Source organism: Brienomyrus brachyistius, chromosome 19 (assembly GCF_023856365.1).
Source record: "Brienomyrus brachyistius isolate T26 chromosome 19, BBRACH_0.4, whole genome shotgun sequence".
In the NCBI taxonomy this organism is placed as follows: Eukaryota; Metazoa; Chordata; class Actinopteri; order Osteoglossiformes; family Mormyridae; genus Brienomyrus; species Brienomyrus brachyistius.
This window is the reverse complement of record NC_064551.1, coordinates 21,252,627-21,263,665: the sequence shown is the minus strand read 5'-3', so window position 1 is coordinate 21,263,665 and position 11,039 is coordinate 21,252,627. Positions and strand designations below refer to the sequence as shown.

Sequence of the window (11,039 nt, the reverse complement as noted above, 5' to 3'; positions counted from 1 at the left end):
TTTGAAAAAATAAAAAATACAGAAAGACATGAGCAACAGAATGTCAGAGAGTACAGCAGCAGGAGTACATAGCTAAAGTGGGCAGACCTCTAGATCTCCCCCTCAGTAAAACCAAATCCTTGGTCCACATCTCAGCTCTCCTTGATCTGCTCGTGCTCACTTCACCCCTGTGTTAGAACTTCATCCCCAAGGCAGGCGGGAGGAAAAACACCATTAATCAACAGTCAGTTTGTCAAAAAAAAAAAGTCACCAGGGATTTACAGGGCATGGAGTTTGAGGAAACACCTGCCCAAACGACAGCCTGATATGGGGAGGGGGAGGGACAGCTCAAACTCTATCCGGCCACACCTGTGAATTAGCTGAGACACCAATCCAGGTGGATTCGACACTCAGGAAAGCAGGAGAAGTGGAGGAGAAGCGCACGCTTTAATGCAAATGGAAGGTCCACAACACATTTCAATAATCTGTGGCAGCCTATGGAAGGAAAATGACGAATGTTGGCTGCATTCTTCATACTTAAAATGAGTGCAGCATCTACATGTACTTGCAGTAATCACACAAATTCCTAAATATACTTTTCTCTTCTAATGACTGCTGAAACGTGCACGGCCCCTGCTTTCAACTGCAGCCGTGAGGAAGAATGTCCATCGGAGGGGGACCTGATCAGAAGATGACTCTTGCAAGTTCAAACATTACCTACCGGGGGCAAAAAAAAGGAATGCTTTTAGGAAGACTGCAGTAGCATGGCAAATAAATCAAGCACCTGAAAGCAGTCTTTGGTTTGCTGGCAAGGAGCTCAATCACACACAGACATCCAATGAGGAAAGGGCAGAGGCGGGAAGCTTGCAGCCTTTGAACAGCACAACCCTTTGATTACGTCACTATTTTGCCACCACCAGGATATAATCCATGTTTGTTTATCAATAAACTTCCTGCTCACAGACACTCCTCTGAAAACACCGGCATCAAGAACCAGAATGATTACCTATTAATAATGTAATGGAGTTAATCAATGTCAAAGTCCAGACATGTCGACCCTTACGAATTCCTTCTCGAAATGCACCTGACCCTTCCTGCCAGTTTTAGAGATGATTCTTCATACGCAGTTTAATGATCCACTTCAGGTGGTTGGAGGAGCAGTGTCAAAGGTGGGGTCACCGGCATCATGTGACTAATAACTGCGCTGACTTGTTCCATTATCCCTGTGACTTGTACATATTGGCGTGTTTTGACCCCTATAATGTGGACCAGTTTGGTCAAGACAGGAAAGTCATAGTCATTCTGTGTATTTACAGTGAGTATTTGTTTTTTTCTGGTATAATGGCTATTTTTTGTCCATTTGCCCCATTGATCTTCCATTGTAAAGCCATTTCCTGATCCCCAAAAAGACAAATCTGACCTGTGCCCAAGTTTCTGCCTGTTAAGTGTTTCACATACACACACACACACACACACACACACACACACACACACAGTATTTGGGGAATGGACCTGGTGACTGCCTTTCCCACCAGAGCGACCAAGGCACCCTGCCGCTTGCAAACATGATCTCCAAACCTCGATGGTGATGAGAATGACGATCATCCACTCCAGCCGCAGTCCGTGTTTCTCGCTCAGGTGGTTCCGCATCAGGTCCGTCAGCTCGGTGCAGTGCTGCAGCTTCTCATTCATCACCTGCAACGATGCAGCACAACACATCATGACTGCGGCTGTGTGCTGGGGGAACCCGCATCCGGCTCTGGCTGCAAGCCACTGCGCCTCTTACAGGTGAGACACATGACCCAGCACTGTTTCATAGGATCATTTCCACAAAACCTTTCTGAACCTTGGTTCAGATCTGTCTGGAAGCCCGAACGAGCGGTTCTTACAAACCACTTAGAACAAAATAACGCTATGGGTGAGAATTTGCAACTAGACAAAAAGTCAACTAGGACAATTTGGGGAAAACTCTCACCTTGACTCTGCGATTAATGCTGAGGAACTGGCAAGTCTTATCGTAGAGCTGCTCCAGGTTCTCTCTGTCCCAGTAGAAGTCGGGGGTGATGAGCAGGTCCGAGCTGAGGTTGATCCGATGTCTGCAAGGCAGAATGGGGAGAGGTATGTGCCGAACTGACGAGGATGGGAGGCAATTGGGAGTTTGGCGTATTGTGGTCTTTGAGCGTTCTTACCGCAGGGCGAAGAGCTCACCAATTTTTTGCATGACTTCTGCTCTGGACAGTCTCACTCTCTTCCCCGACTTGAGCATCTACTCGAGATAAATTCACAGGCTATGAATCTTAGCGGACGACTCTCCTGGTGGATGTAAATACTGGATTTATTCTCATTAGAGTCTAAATGTGGTGAGTGGGCAGACCAAATTCTTTAACTCCCCCCCCAAACTAAATCTCATTTCTGAAACACCTTCTCTCAGGTAAGATCCAGCCTTATATAGTCTTCCAATGGGGTACGCTACAACCTGGCAAGCATTTCTGGTTCTCATTACCACCATGGAAAACACACATCTTGTCATTGTTCTCAGACAAAGCAAATATGCTCAAATATGACAGAAATATGACTGATGCGTGTCATCCAACTAGCCTTTCGGGGATATCTCTGTAGCTGGTGGAAGCAAACATATTTGCAGAAGATGTGTCTTAAAATGTCTCATGCCTGCTGTTCTCATGAAACTGCTTAGGAGGTAACAAAGTGAGCTGGTATCCCATGAGGCTTAGTGCACCTACCTCAGGAATGGACTGAATCGAGTCAACAAAGTTGTCCAGAGACACCTCCCAGATGGCCAACTTCACTGTGACCCAAAAAAGGAGAAAGAATGGATCATGATATTAAAAATAACACCTCCAAGTTAGACACACAGCTGATAATTACCAGTTACCAACAGGCTAATGTAGGGAAAAAGTGATCCATTATTGATGGAAGCATTTGAACCCCGAACCCTGGAAGTCAGGTGACAGTTATATATAAAATGTGCGCTGTGAACATCTGCTAATTCATTAGAAATTTTTGCCCAAACAGCATTTTATCAGGCTTCCAGTTCTAGTCATAAACATGAACAATGAGCTTCCAGCTGCAGCTATAAGAATGATGGGATTTGCACCTGCATCTTACCCTTCTGCTGACCAAGATGCCCCCCCCCCCCCCAAAAAACAAACTCTGATTAAAGTCAACAAGGACAAAGCGAGTCAGACTGGGACCAGTGACGTCCCAACATGAAGACCGAGATCGCAGATCATATTTGAGTCCCAAACCTTCACAAAACCAAGAACAAAGGGACTCCTTCCCCAAAATTTAATGTCCCCCCCCGGCACCCCTCCCTGGTGCTGCACCTCTTTCACAGATGGGCTTAGCGTCTCCATGGTAACGGTCACCCTGAACAAGGGACGCCCGAGGATGGCGTCTTGCTTGAATGCTGCCCCAGGGGCAGGCACCCATCCGCGCTGATCAATTATGTAAAAGGTTAGTGCCGTGAAGCTGCCGGCGGGGGAGGGGCTCAGCACCCCAGCTGTGCGAGAGGCTGCTGACGGAACTGGAGTGGACAGAACCGAGCCAATCAGGGCTGGAGTGGGGCAGACCAATAACAAACTGTATCTACACAAGGCCAAACCGTTTGCTCATTTTAGCTGCGAGGTGCATTAGAGGAGCCGTTTCAAAGCAATAGTCTTAAAAACAAAAAGATTATAATCTCATGGCTCTTATCCGCAGAAGATGAACAGCCCCTGACCCCCTCCAACCCCAAAACGGTGCACCCCCGTCCTCCCACCCCAAATCCAATTTACGGTCTTTTTCGCTTTTAATGAGAGCGCTCTGCAGCCGGACTAGGCTCGGCTACAATGAAGTCGTGAACATTTGCTGCTCGCCGAAGTGCACGTGAGGACAAGGGATGGCAGCTGGTACGACGGGAACAGATGAGAAGGCTCTCCACCTGACAGCGAGAGCGCGTTGGAGAACGCAAACTTCTCCAGCACAGCCAGGTCCTGGTCCAACTCACTGTCCAGGTGGAAGCTCCCATGGTGCAGTCTGGAGCTCCCTCTGGGACGAAACACAGACCCACTGCATCAGCAGCGGCCCAGGAAATCCAAAGAACGTCGGCCCATGTGCAGTTATTCAATCCTGTGCAACACTTTTCATATGGAATCACACATAGACAAACTTATGTCTGACATGACACTGCACCGATGCCTCATTTATACACATATAACCTATATAAGTACAGAGGAGTTATTATGATTTTTTATTTATTGTATGTTTCATTGTATTATGTACATATAAAACCATGGATAAGCATTATGGGAAAATGGATGGTTGTACAGTAAACAAATTAGTAAATCAATTGACAACAAATGTATCTAATTCTTGCTTACTGTATACATGATGTTACGCATAAGATTTGAATATTGTGTACAAAAATCTACTTAAATATCAGAACATCAGGAAAGGCCAGATGGCGACCAGTCAAACAACAGGCATCAAGGTAATGGATATATTACAGCAGCTAACCAACGTGGAGCCAGGTCTGGTTTCAACGGCCACATCATAGCTCCGTTGCAGTGAAAACGTCTTAATCTGGGTTTAAAAGAGACTCTGAGCTGCGTAAAAAATTAGGTGAGAAACAGACAGACAGGGCTGGCCTGACTGTCCCGCGGAGAGCGACGGTGCGTGTTCCGAGATGCACCTACGCGCCCAGGGTGTAGCCGATCTCCTCGTTCTCCCAGTGCACGAGGGCCACCTCATATGGTTGGATCTCGTGCAGTTCCAGGGTCCTCATCACCAGCTTCATCTGAAACGCAGGAGCACCAAGACCGTGTCCCAATCATGTCGCTGCAATCATGTCGTTATTAGCAATATGCTATTTTCTGTGCAGAGCCACAGAGCAAAACCCATATAATTTCAACTGATTATGGGTCTAATAATCCAAGTTTTTGTATAAGAAGATGCGACACAGTTTTGGGCATGCTACATGTTGCCCTTGCATTGCAAGAATTTAAACAGCTGTCACGTCATGCAAAGATAATACCAACAGGTTTTTTTTTTTTTTTAAATGACATAACACTTCAAATAAGCCAGCTTGACAACTGCAGGAAAAACCCAGTGCAAATGTCTGTTGGACAACCACATGTCCAATGAGCCCTTAAAAACAAAGGGTAAAGGGACTGAAAGGGGGGGCTCTTTCCACAGGCTTCAGCAAACTCACCGTCCTCTCCTCCACATTCCAGAAAACAACAGCACCTTCCCTGGAAGAACAAATGGGCCCAGGATGCAGTGATAGTAACCACAACCACTGCAGCTGAATATCTTGATACCATAGAAATTTCAGGCTCATAATCTAATCATCAACTCAAACTTACCGGAAGAAAAACATAAGCGGTTGATCATAGGGCTTCGCTGCCATCTCTGTTCCCATGACGAGGACGTTGGAAGCATCTAGAAGCACAAACATTGAAGGGTCTCCATAAATATAACACAGCTGCTAGGAAGGTCTCAGCCATTGCTGGAGCATGAGCACACACACCTCTGGGAAAGTCTTTGACTTCAAAGAACCCGTTGACTACCAGGTCGTGACAGAGCGACGGTAACACGTAGTGGTCGGCAGTGGCAAAAGCGACACACTGCATTACTTCCTATGGGACATGAGGACGACACATTCACAGAACTGCAAGAGGGAGGATACCACCAGCAGGGCTGGATGAATAATCAACAGACTTTTACAATACAATGCAATTTCCAATACACCAGTGAGATCATTACACTCACCCTAATATGCACAACAACATTCAAGTCTCCTTAAAAAGATTAACTAAACGTTCACAAAGTGGTTCTGAGAATTACTTAGATTATATCATACGTTTAAATCGACACAATCATAAAATCTGCAGAATGCATATTTATCTGAGGTCGAAAAGTATGCTCACAATCTGATTTTATACATTACAGAGAAGATTCATAGATTTCAGACAAATCAGATCGCCTCAGCACTGTTTGGACTGTCTTGATATCGTGATGCCGGTTGGCAGCGCTTCAAGTACCGTGCCATCGTCCTCTTGGGCGGCTACATTGGCTCGGGAGGGCTGCTTGGTCCTTGGTCCCTTGGGCGGCCTCTTCGCTGTAGCGGTTCCCTGTTTTTTACCCGGTAAGGACACGGATGTGGATTGTAGCCGCACGTTGAGCCTTGAGCTTTGCGGGCAGGAGAGGAAGTACAGGTGCGGCCCAAGAAAGCATTTCCCTCGTCCTAGACGGGAAACTATGAGAGAGTCCCCACTGTATCGCCAATCGCCTGATAGGCAGACCCATGGCTGGGATTTTGCAGTCAGCGACGCGACTGGGTAGCTCCACGATGGTGATGACACCCGTTCATGTGGATGGTGCCCAAAAAAGCAAGTCTTGCCCAGGGACTCCCGGATCCGGGTTAGGGCTCTGCCAAACCTAATAAACATACCGCATCTAAACAGGGGTGAGTGTGATTAGTTATATTAGTACCATCACAGATTACTCCGTGCAGAATAACATTTATGCCAAAAGAAACACTGTCCTGTCTTCCACGGTCAGAGTACCACAGTAATGGGATAAACTGAAAGGCGTGCCTCGATGCAATATTGGGAGCTCAGTGCGTACGTAGGTCTTCAGATCACTGCAGCCAACTCGCTTCAAACTTAGCCGGTACTTAGCCAATTACAAAGAAACTGACCTTGAACGAGTTAGCTAGTCAAAGAGAGTTCATCTAGCCACTTCGCCATTAACCATCAACTATCACAAAACTGACCACATACATAGCTTTACCTCCAACAACGTGATTATTAACGATATCGACATTCATTAATTTACATCCTATTACTTATCAGTAAAAAAAAACGAGGCAGATAATGTAAGTAACAGAGAAATTAAATTTTAAAGCAGCGACTTGTTATATTTAAAAAGATAAGTCATTTCACGTCGATGAGTCTGGGGTATTATTATATATATATATAAAAACCTACACTAATTTGTGTCATTACACCGCATCCACGCCTCCATCGCTGTGTTCGCTGTGTCGCAGCCAATAAAGTTTCATTTGAATACTCTTTGGGCTACTTCCGGGTTGCCAAGATGGCGGCGCACGCTCCTGTTACAGATGTTCCCCGGTCTCTGTCTGCTAAATTTGTAGGGTAAGCGCCTACATCACAGTTCAACACAGCACAGTATAGCACTGTAGTGAATTCCTGCAATTGTGCATGGGGGATATTATTAAAATGTGTTTTTATGTTGTGACCAGTTATACATTTAAATTGACAGCATTGATGATCTTATTACGTTTAGATAAGCAGGTATTTCAGTTGTGACAGCTAATTGTTCAGATTTTTGTCCATATATATATATATATATATATATATATATATATATATATATATATATATATATTGCTGTTAGCAGTAAGCATTTCATTCGCTGACAGCAAATTATTCCAGAGAACGTCTTCAATGTCGAAATATTCGTTGAACGATTAATGGCCGTTTTGAATGTTAGTGTTGCGTGTGAGTTAGCTACTAATTGTCATTTTCCTCCCCACAGGTCTTTTGCATACTTGACAGTTAAGGACAGACTGCCGACCATTCTTACCAAAGTAATCGACACCATTCATCGAAATAAGAACAAGTTTTTCGAAGAGCATGGGGAGGTGAGGATATTTTTTATCTGTATATCCGACAGCTTCCGTTTTGGAGAAGGATTGAGCAATTGTGTAGAATACGGGAACATTGCGTCATTGCTGTCACTGCCACTGTAAATCATACTCCTTGTACAACTTTAGAATCTTGTTCAGCTTTATCTCCGTGCATTGCTGTCACATATGCCATCCTACACTGTTTGTTATATATTACAATGAAGCATTCATCAACTGGTAAATATTAAAAACTGTTCATAATATACCTTGTCGTGGTGTGAATTTTATCCAGGAAGGTGTCCAGGCAGAAAAGAGAACAATTTCCCTCTTGTCCAAACTAAGGAATGAGCTACAAACGGACAAGCCCATCATTGAACTAGAAGATGGGATGGCTGATACGGACCTCTGGAACCAGTACCTGCAGAAGCAGCAGGCATTATTGGACAAGCAGGAAGCTCCCAGCTGGTTTAAATCCCCCTGGCTTTACGTGGAATGCTACATGTATCGCAGGATCCAGGAATCCCTGAACTTGAAGTGAGCTGCTCGAAAATATAGAGGCCCTTAATGGACGGGGTTATTAGGTGCTGTTAGGTACAGATTGCACCCCATTTTGCATGCATTATTTTCATGTTTTTTGCAGTGACTACCAGTAGTCCTTGCTACTGCTGTAGATTTGGGTGTATAATTTTTCCTATCAGTACTAAAAATTTATGTCATTCACCCAAGTAGGAGAATGAGGTTGCACTTGATATTAAAATCTAGTGTATTGGTGTAAAAATGTTATTTGGAGGCATGCACATTGGCGTTAACCTTTTCTTGTATTCCGTATATATGATGTAGTAATGTATTACAATACACCCATGTAAAGAATGTGAAAGGTGCTATATAAAAATGCATTGAATTGAATAGTTAAACTTGGTATATTATACCTGATCTGCTGTGAAGACTGGCTGATTTTGAGGTCAACCTTATTTTCTCTCTCGTTGCCCCCAGTCCCCCAGTCAGTGATTTCGACGTGTTCAAGGAGGCCAAAACGCAGAGCTATTTCGATTCCCAACAAGCCATAAAAGCCATCTGCACACACCTGCATGGGCTGCTGGAGGGCGTAGAGGGGCTCCCTGAGGGCCAACTTCAGGGGCATTTCCTTCAGCTGCTGCAGGTCAGCATTGACTGGTGATTGGGGAGGGGGTCACTGCCAGTCGCCTGGGAAACTTTCGGGTGCAAAATAATAGTATAGTGTTTTTGTTAAAATACCTCAGAATATCATACCTTGTCCAGAAGGAAGAGTGATTCACTGCTGTCAAGATAAGTTTGTGTCTGTCACTTGTGTTTCTTGGGTCGTTTGGTTACTTTAATGTCTTGTATTCATTTTTTTTAAGGTGTCCTTATGGGGAAACAGGTGTGATCTGTCAATATCAGCGGGTAAGGAGAATGCCCAGAAATGTAGCCCTATTGATTCCCTTGTAGAGCTGAAGCCCTTCATCTTGGTGGATGACTCCAGCATGGTCTGGTCCACCCTGATGAAGAGCAACATGTCGGGCGAGAAGCCACAGGTGAGAGTGGACTTCATCCTGGACAACGCAGGCTTTGAGCTGGTCACTGACCTGGTCCTGGCTGATTTCCTTGTGTCCTCTGGACTTGCTCGAGAAATCTGCTTCCATGGGAAGTCCATTCCATGGTTTGTCTCTGACACCACCAGGAAAGATTTTGATTGGACCATAAAGCAGACATTAGCGACCAATCACAGGTGGGTGTCCTGGTGTGGCACCCGATGGCAGAAGTACATAAAAGATGGGGTCTGGTCCTTCCACAACCACCTGTTCTGGACCCTCCCGCATGAATTTTGTGACATGGCAGCCGATGCGCCTGACCTGCATAACTTCCTCCAGCAGACACACTTGATCCTGTTTAAGGGCGATCTCAACTACAGGAAGCTGACCTGTGACCGGGCTTGGGACCACACCGTGCCCTTCCAGAGGGCCCTGAGAGGATTCGAACCTGCGCCCCTCTGTAGTCTACGGACCCTGAAGGCCAACGTGCAGGTGGGTCTCCCTCCGGGCCGTGGGGAGGACCTGACAGCCCAGGAGCCTGACTGGATGACCGGTGGGCGGTTTGCTGTGGTACAGTTCTTCTGCCCCAGCAATGAGCAGCAGAATCCCCACAGGAAGTGATGGTGTCTGATACACACAGGAAGTGCAGCAAGGAAGAGCTGACATGCACAGGAAGTGCAGCAACATGGGAAATTATCCTTGAAAGTATTGTATTATGCGACAGCACAAAATGTCAGTGGCTAAATCTTACTTATTACTTAACACTAGTATATATTTTCAGTGTTAGTGATCTACATGTATAATTCTATTGCTTCAAAGACAAATGAATTCTTTAATTTTAATTGCACCATTTTGATATTTTTTTTCTGAATGTTTATAAAGGTTGCCAAACTGTTTTCTTAAAGTTTTTATCCAATCATGAGGTTTATTGGTTGAAAATTGGCTGGCTGTACCAGTTATTTGGGTGAATCTTAAATCAGTGCTTGAAGTACTGTTACTACATTTGGCACTTTTTGGGTTGCTGGTCGTGGAGCTGTACGTATCTGGCTGTGATGATGGCGGTATCAATAAAGCAGCGTAGAAGTGATTTCTGGGCTCTTAAATGGCTTATGTTAATCCTGTTTTCTAACTTCATAAAAAGCCTTCATGTTGTGTAGTAGTCTGGAGCTTGTGTAGTGTTTACAGACATTTGATTGCTTTTCTTGGATCTACAGGCATATGTTTTTCCCGTTTATGTGAACGTACCAGGAAAACATTTACGATCAGTTATTTAGCTACGTTTCTTTTGCTTTATTTCTGCTCTGGGACTTGAAATGCACTTCGTGGTGGCTGTTCTGTACGCACACCATGTGTGTGAGTTTAAAGTGACGACAGTTTACATTTAAAATTTAAACTGCTGACACAACAGGGATACTGCAATACTGCACTGATTTGAGGCTCCTCCCACTTTTGTGATGGTGCTGGCTGTAAACATGACGACATGTATGCGCTTTTCCTACTAATAAATTCATCCAAATTGTTCCTGAGAATCTTTATTTTTGTGACTAATACTTGTCAGCAAGTACGCCCTGGGAGATAAAGTGGTAATCTCGTGTTAATTTGTAACGTGCCCTGTGATGTGCCGGCTTCCTGTCCAGGGTCTCCCTCACCTTTTTCTCTCTCGTACCATGAAGACTGACTGAGGAGGCCCATCAGTGTGGACCTTTAGCAGGCAGGGTGACACGCTGCTGGCCAAGTGTTTGACCAGGGCCTCAACTGGGTATTTCGCTTGGAATATGATACTCTGGTCTCACGGAAAAAAACACAGTAGCGGGAGACCATGCCCACGAGGAGCCGTCATTGCTGCCTCCTTTGGGGCT

General features: G+C 45.1%; 2 protein-coding genes across 5 annotated transcripts; one reads left to right on the top strand and one right to left on the bottom strand.

The window, feature by feature from the left end:
* Positions 1-407: 407 nt before the first annotated feature.
* On the bottom strand, positions 408-7,083 carry rmnd1 (required for meiotic nuclear division 1 homolog). Of its 2 annotated transcripts, XM_048985783.1 has the most exons (12): positions 6,969-7,083; positions 6,021-6,435; positions 5,507-5,615; positions 5,343-5,418; positions 5,189-5,228; positions 4,674-4,774; positions 3,920-4,026; positions 2,721-2,785; positions 2,169-2,245; positions 1,955-2,075; positions 1,558-1,674; positions 408-696 (listed from the first exon to the last, which is right to left on the bottom strand). In XM_048985783.1, exons 2-12 carry the CDS (start codon positions 6,426-6,428, stop codon positions 664-666), a joined length of 1,254 nt encoding a protein of 417 aa, XP_048841740.1. In that variant the 5' UTR covers positions 6,429-6,435; positions 6,969-7,083; the 3' UTR covers positions 408-663. The 2 variants fall into 2 exon arrangements, 1 of the variants encoding a protein (XP_048841740.1); XR_007383848.1 differs by lacking the exon at positions 6,969-7,083 and having other exon boundaries at positions 675-696; positions 2,188-2,245; positions 6,021-6,950.
* On the top strand, positions 6,998-10,701 carry armt1 (acidic residue methyltransferase 1). 3 transcript variants are annotated; one of them, XM_048985780.1, is made up of 5 exons: positions 6,998-7,136; positions 7,540-7,645; positions 7,923-8,164; positions 8,624-8,789; positions 9,010-10,701. In XM_048985780.1, the coding sequence occupies exons 1-5, from the start codon at positions 7,078-7,080 to the stop codon at positions 9,799-9,801; spliced, it is 1,365 nt and encodes a 454-aa protein (XP_048841737.1). In that variant the 5' UTR covers positions 6,998-7,077; the 3' UTR covers positions 9,802-10,701. The 3 variants fall into 3 exon arrangements, with proteins under 3 accessions (XP_048841737.1, XP_048841738.1, XP_048841739.1); XM_048985781.1 differs by lacking the exon at positions 6,998-7,136 and adding an exon at positions 7,147-7,295 and having other exon boundaries at positions 7,973-8,164; XM_048985782.1 differs by lacking the exon at positions 6,998-7,136 and adding an exon at positions 7,147-7,295.
* Positions 10,702-11,039: the final 338 nt, after the last annotated feature.

What these genes read in the sequence shown, in the direction of transcription:
- rmnd1 (XM_048985783.1), bottom strand. Translation starts at nt 6,428, where the DNA reads ATGTTTATTAGGTTTGGCAGAGCCCTAACCCGGATCCGGGAGTCCCTG. An exon ending in CCCAAGAGGACGATGGCACG is followed by an intron (nt 5,616 to 6,020) that starts GTACTTGAAGCG and finishes CATGTCCCATAG; the next exon opens with GAAGTAATGCAGTGTGTCGC. An exon ending in ATCGGCTACACCCTGGGCGC is followed by an intron (nt 4,027 to 4,673) that starts GTAGGTGCATCT and finishes GTTTCGTCCCAG; the next exon opens with AGGGAGCTCCAGACTGCACC.
- armt1 (XM_048985780.1), top strand. Translation starts at nt 7,078, where the DNA reads ATGGCGGCGCACGCTCCTGTTACAGATGTTCCCCGGTCTCTGTCTGCT. An exon ending in TTTTCGAAGAGCATGGGGAG is followed by an intron (nt 7,646 to 7,922) that starts GTGAGGATATTT and finishes AATTTTATCCAG; the next exon opens with GAAGGTGTCCAGGCAGAAAA. An exon ending in CAGGAATCCCTGAACTTGAA is followed by an intron (nt 8,165 to 8,623) that starts GTGAGCTGCTCG and finishes CGTTGCCCCCAG; the next exon opens with TCCCCCAGTCAGTGATTTCG.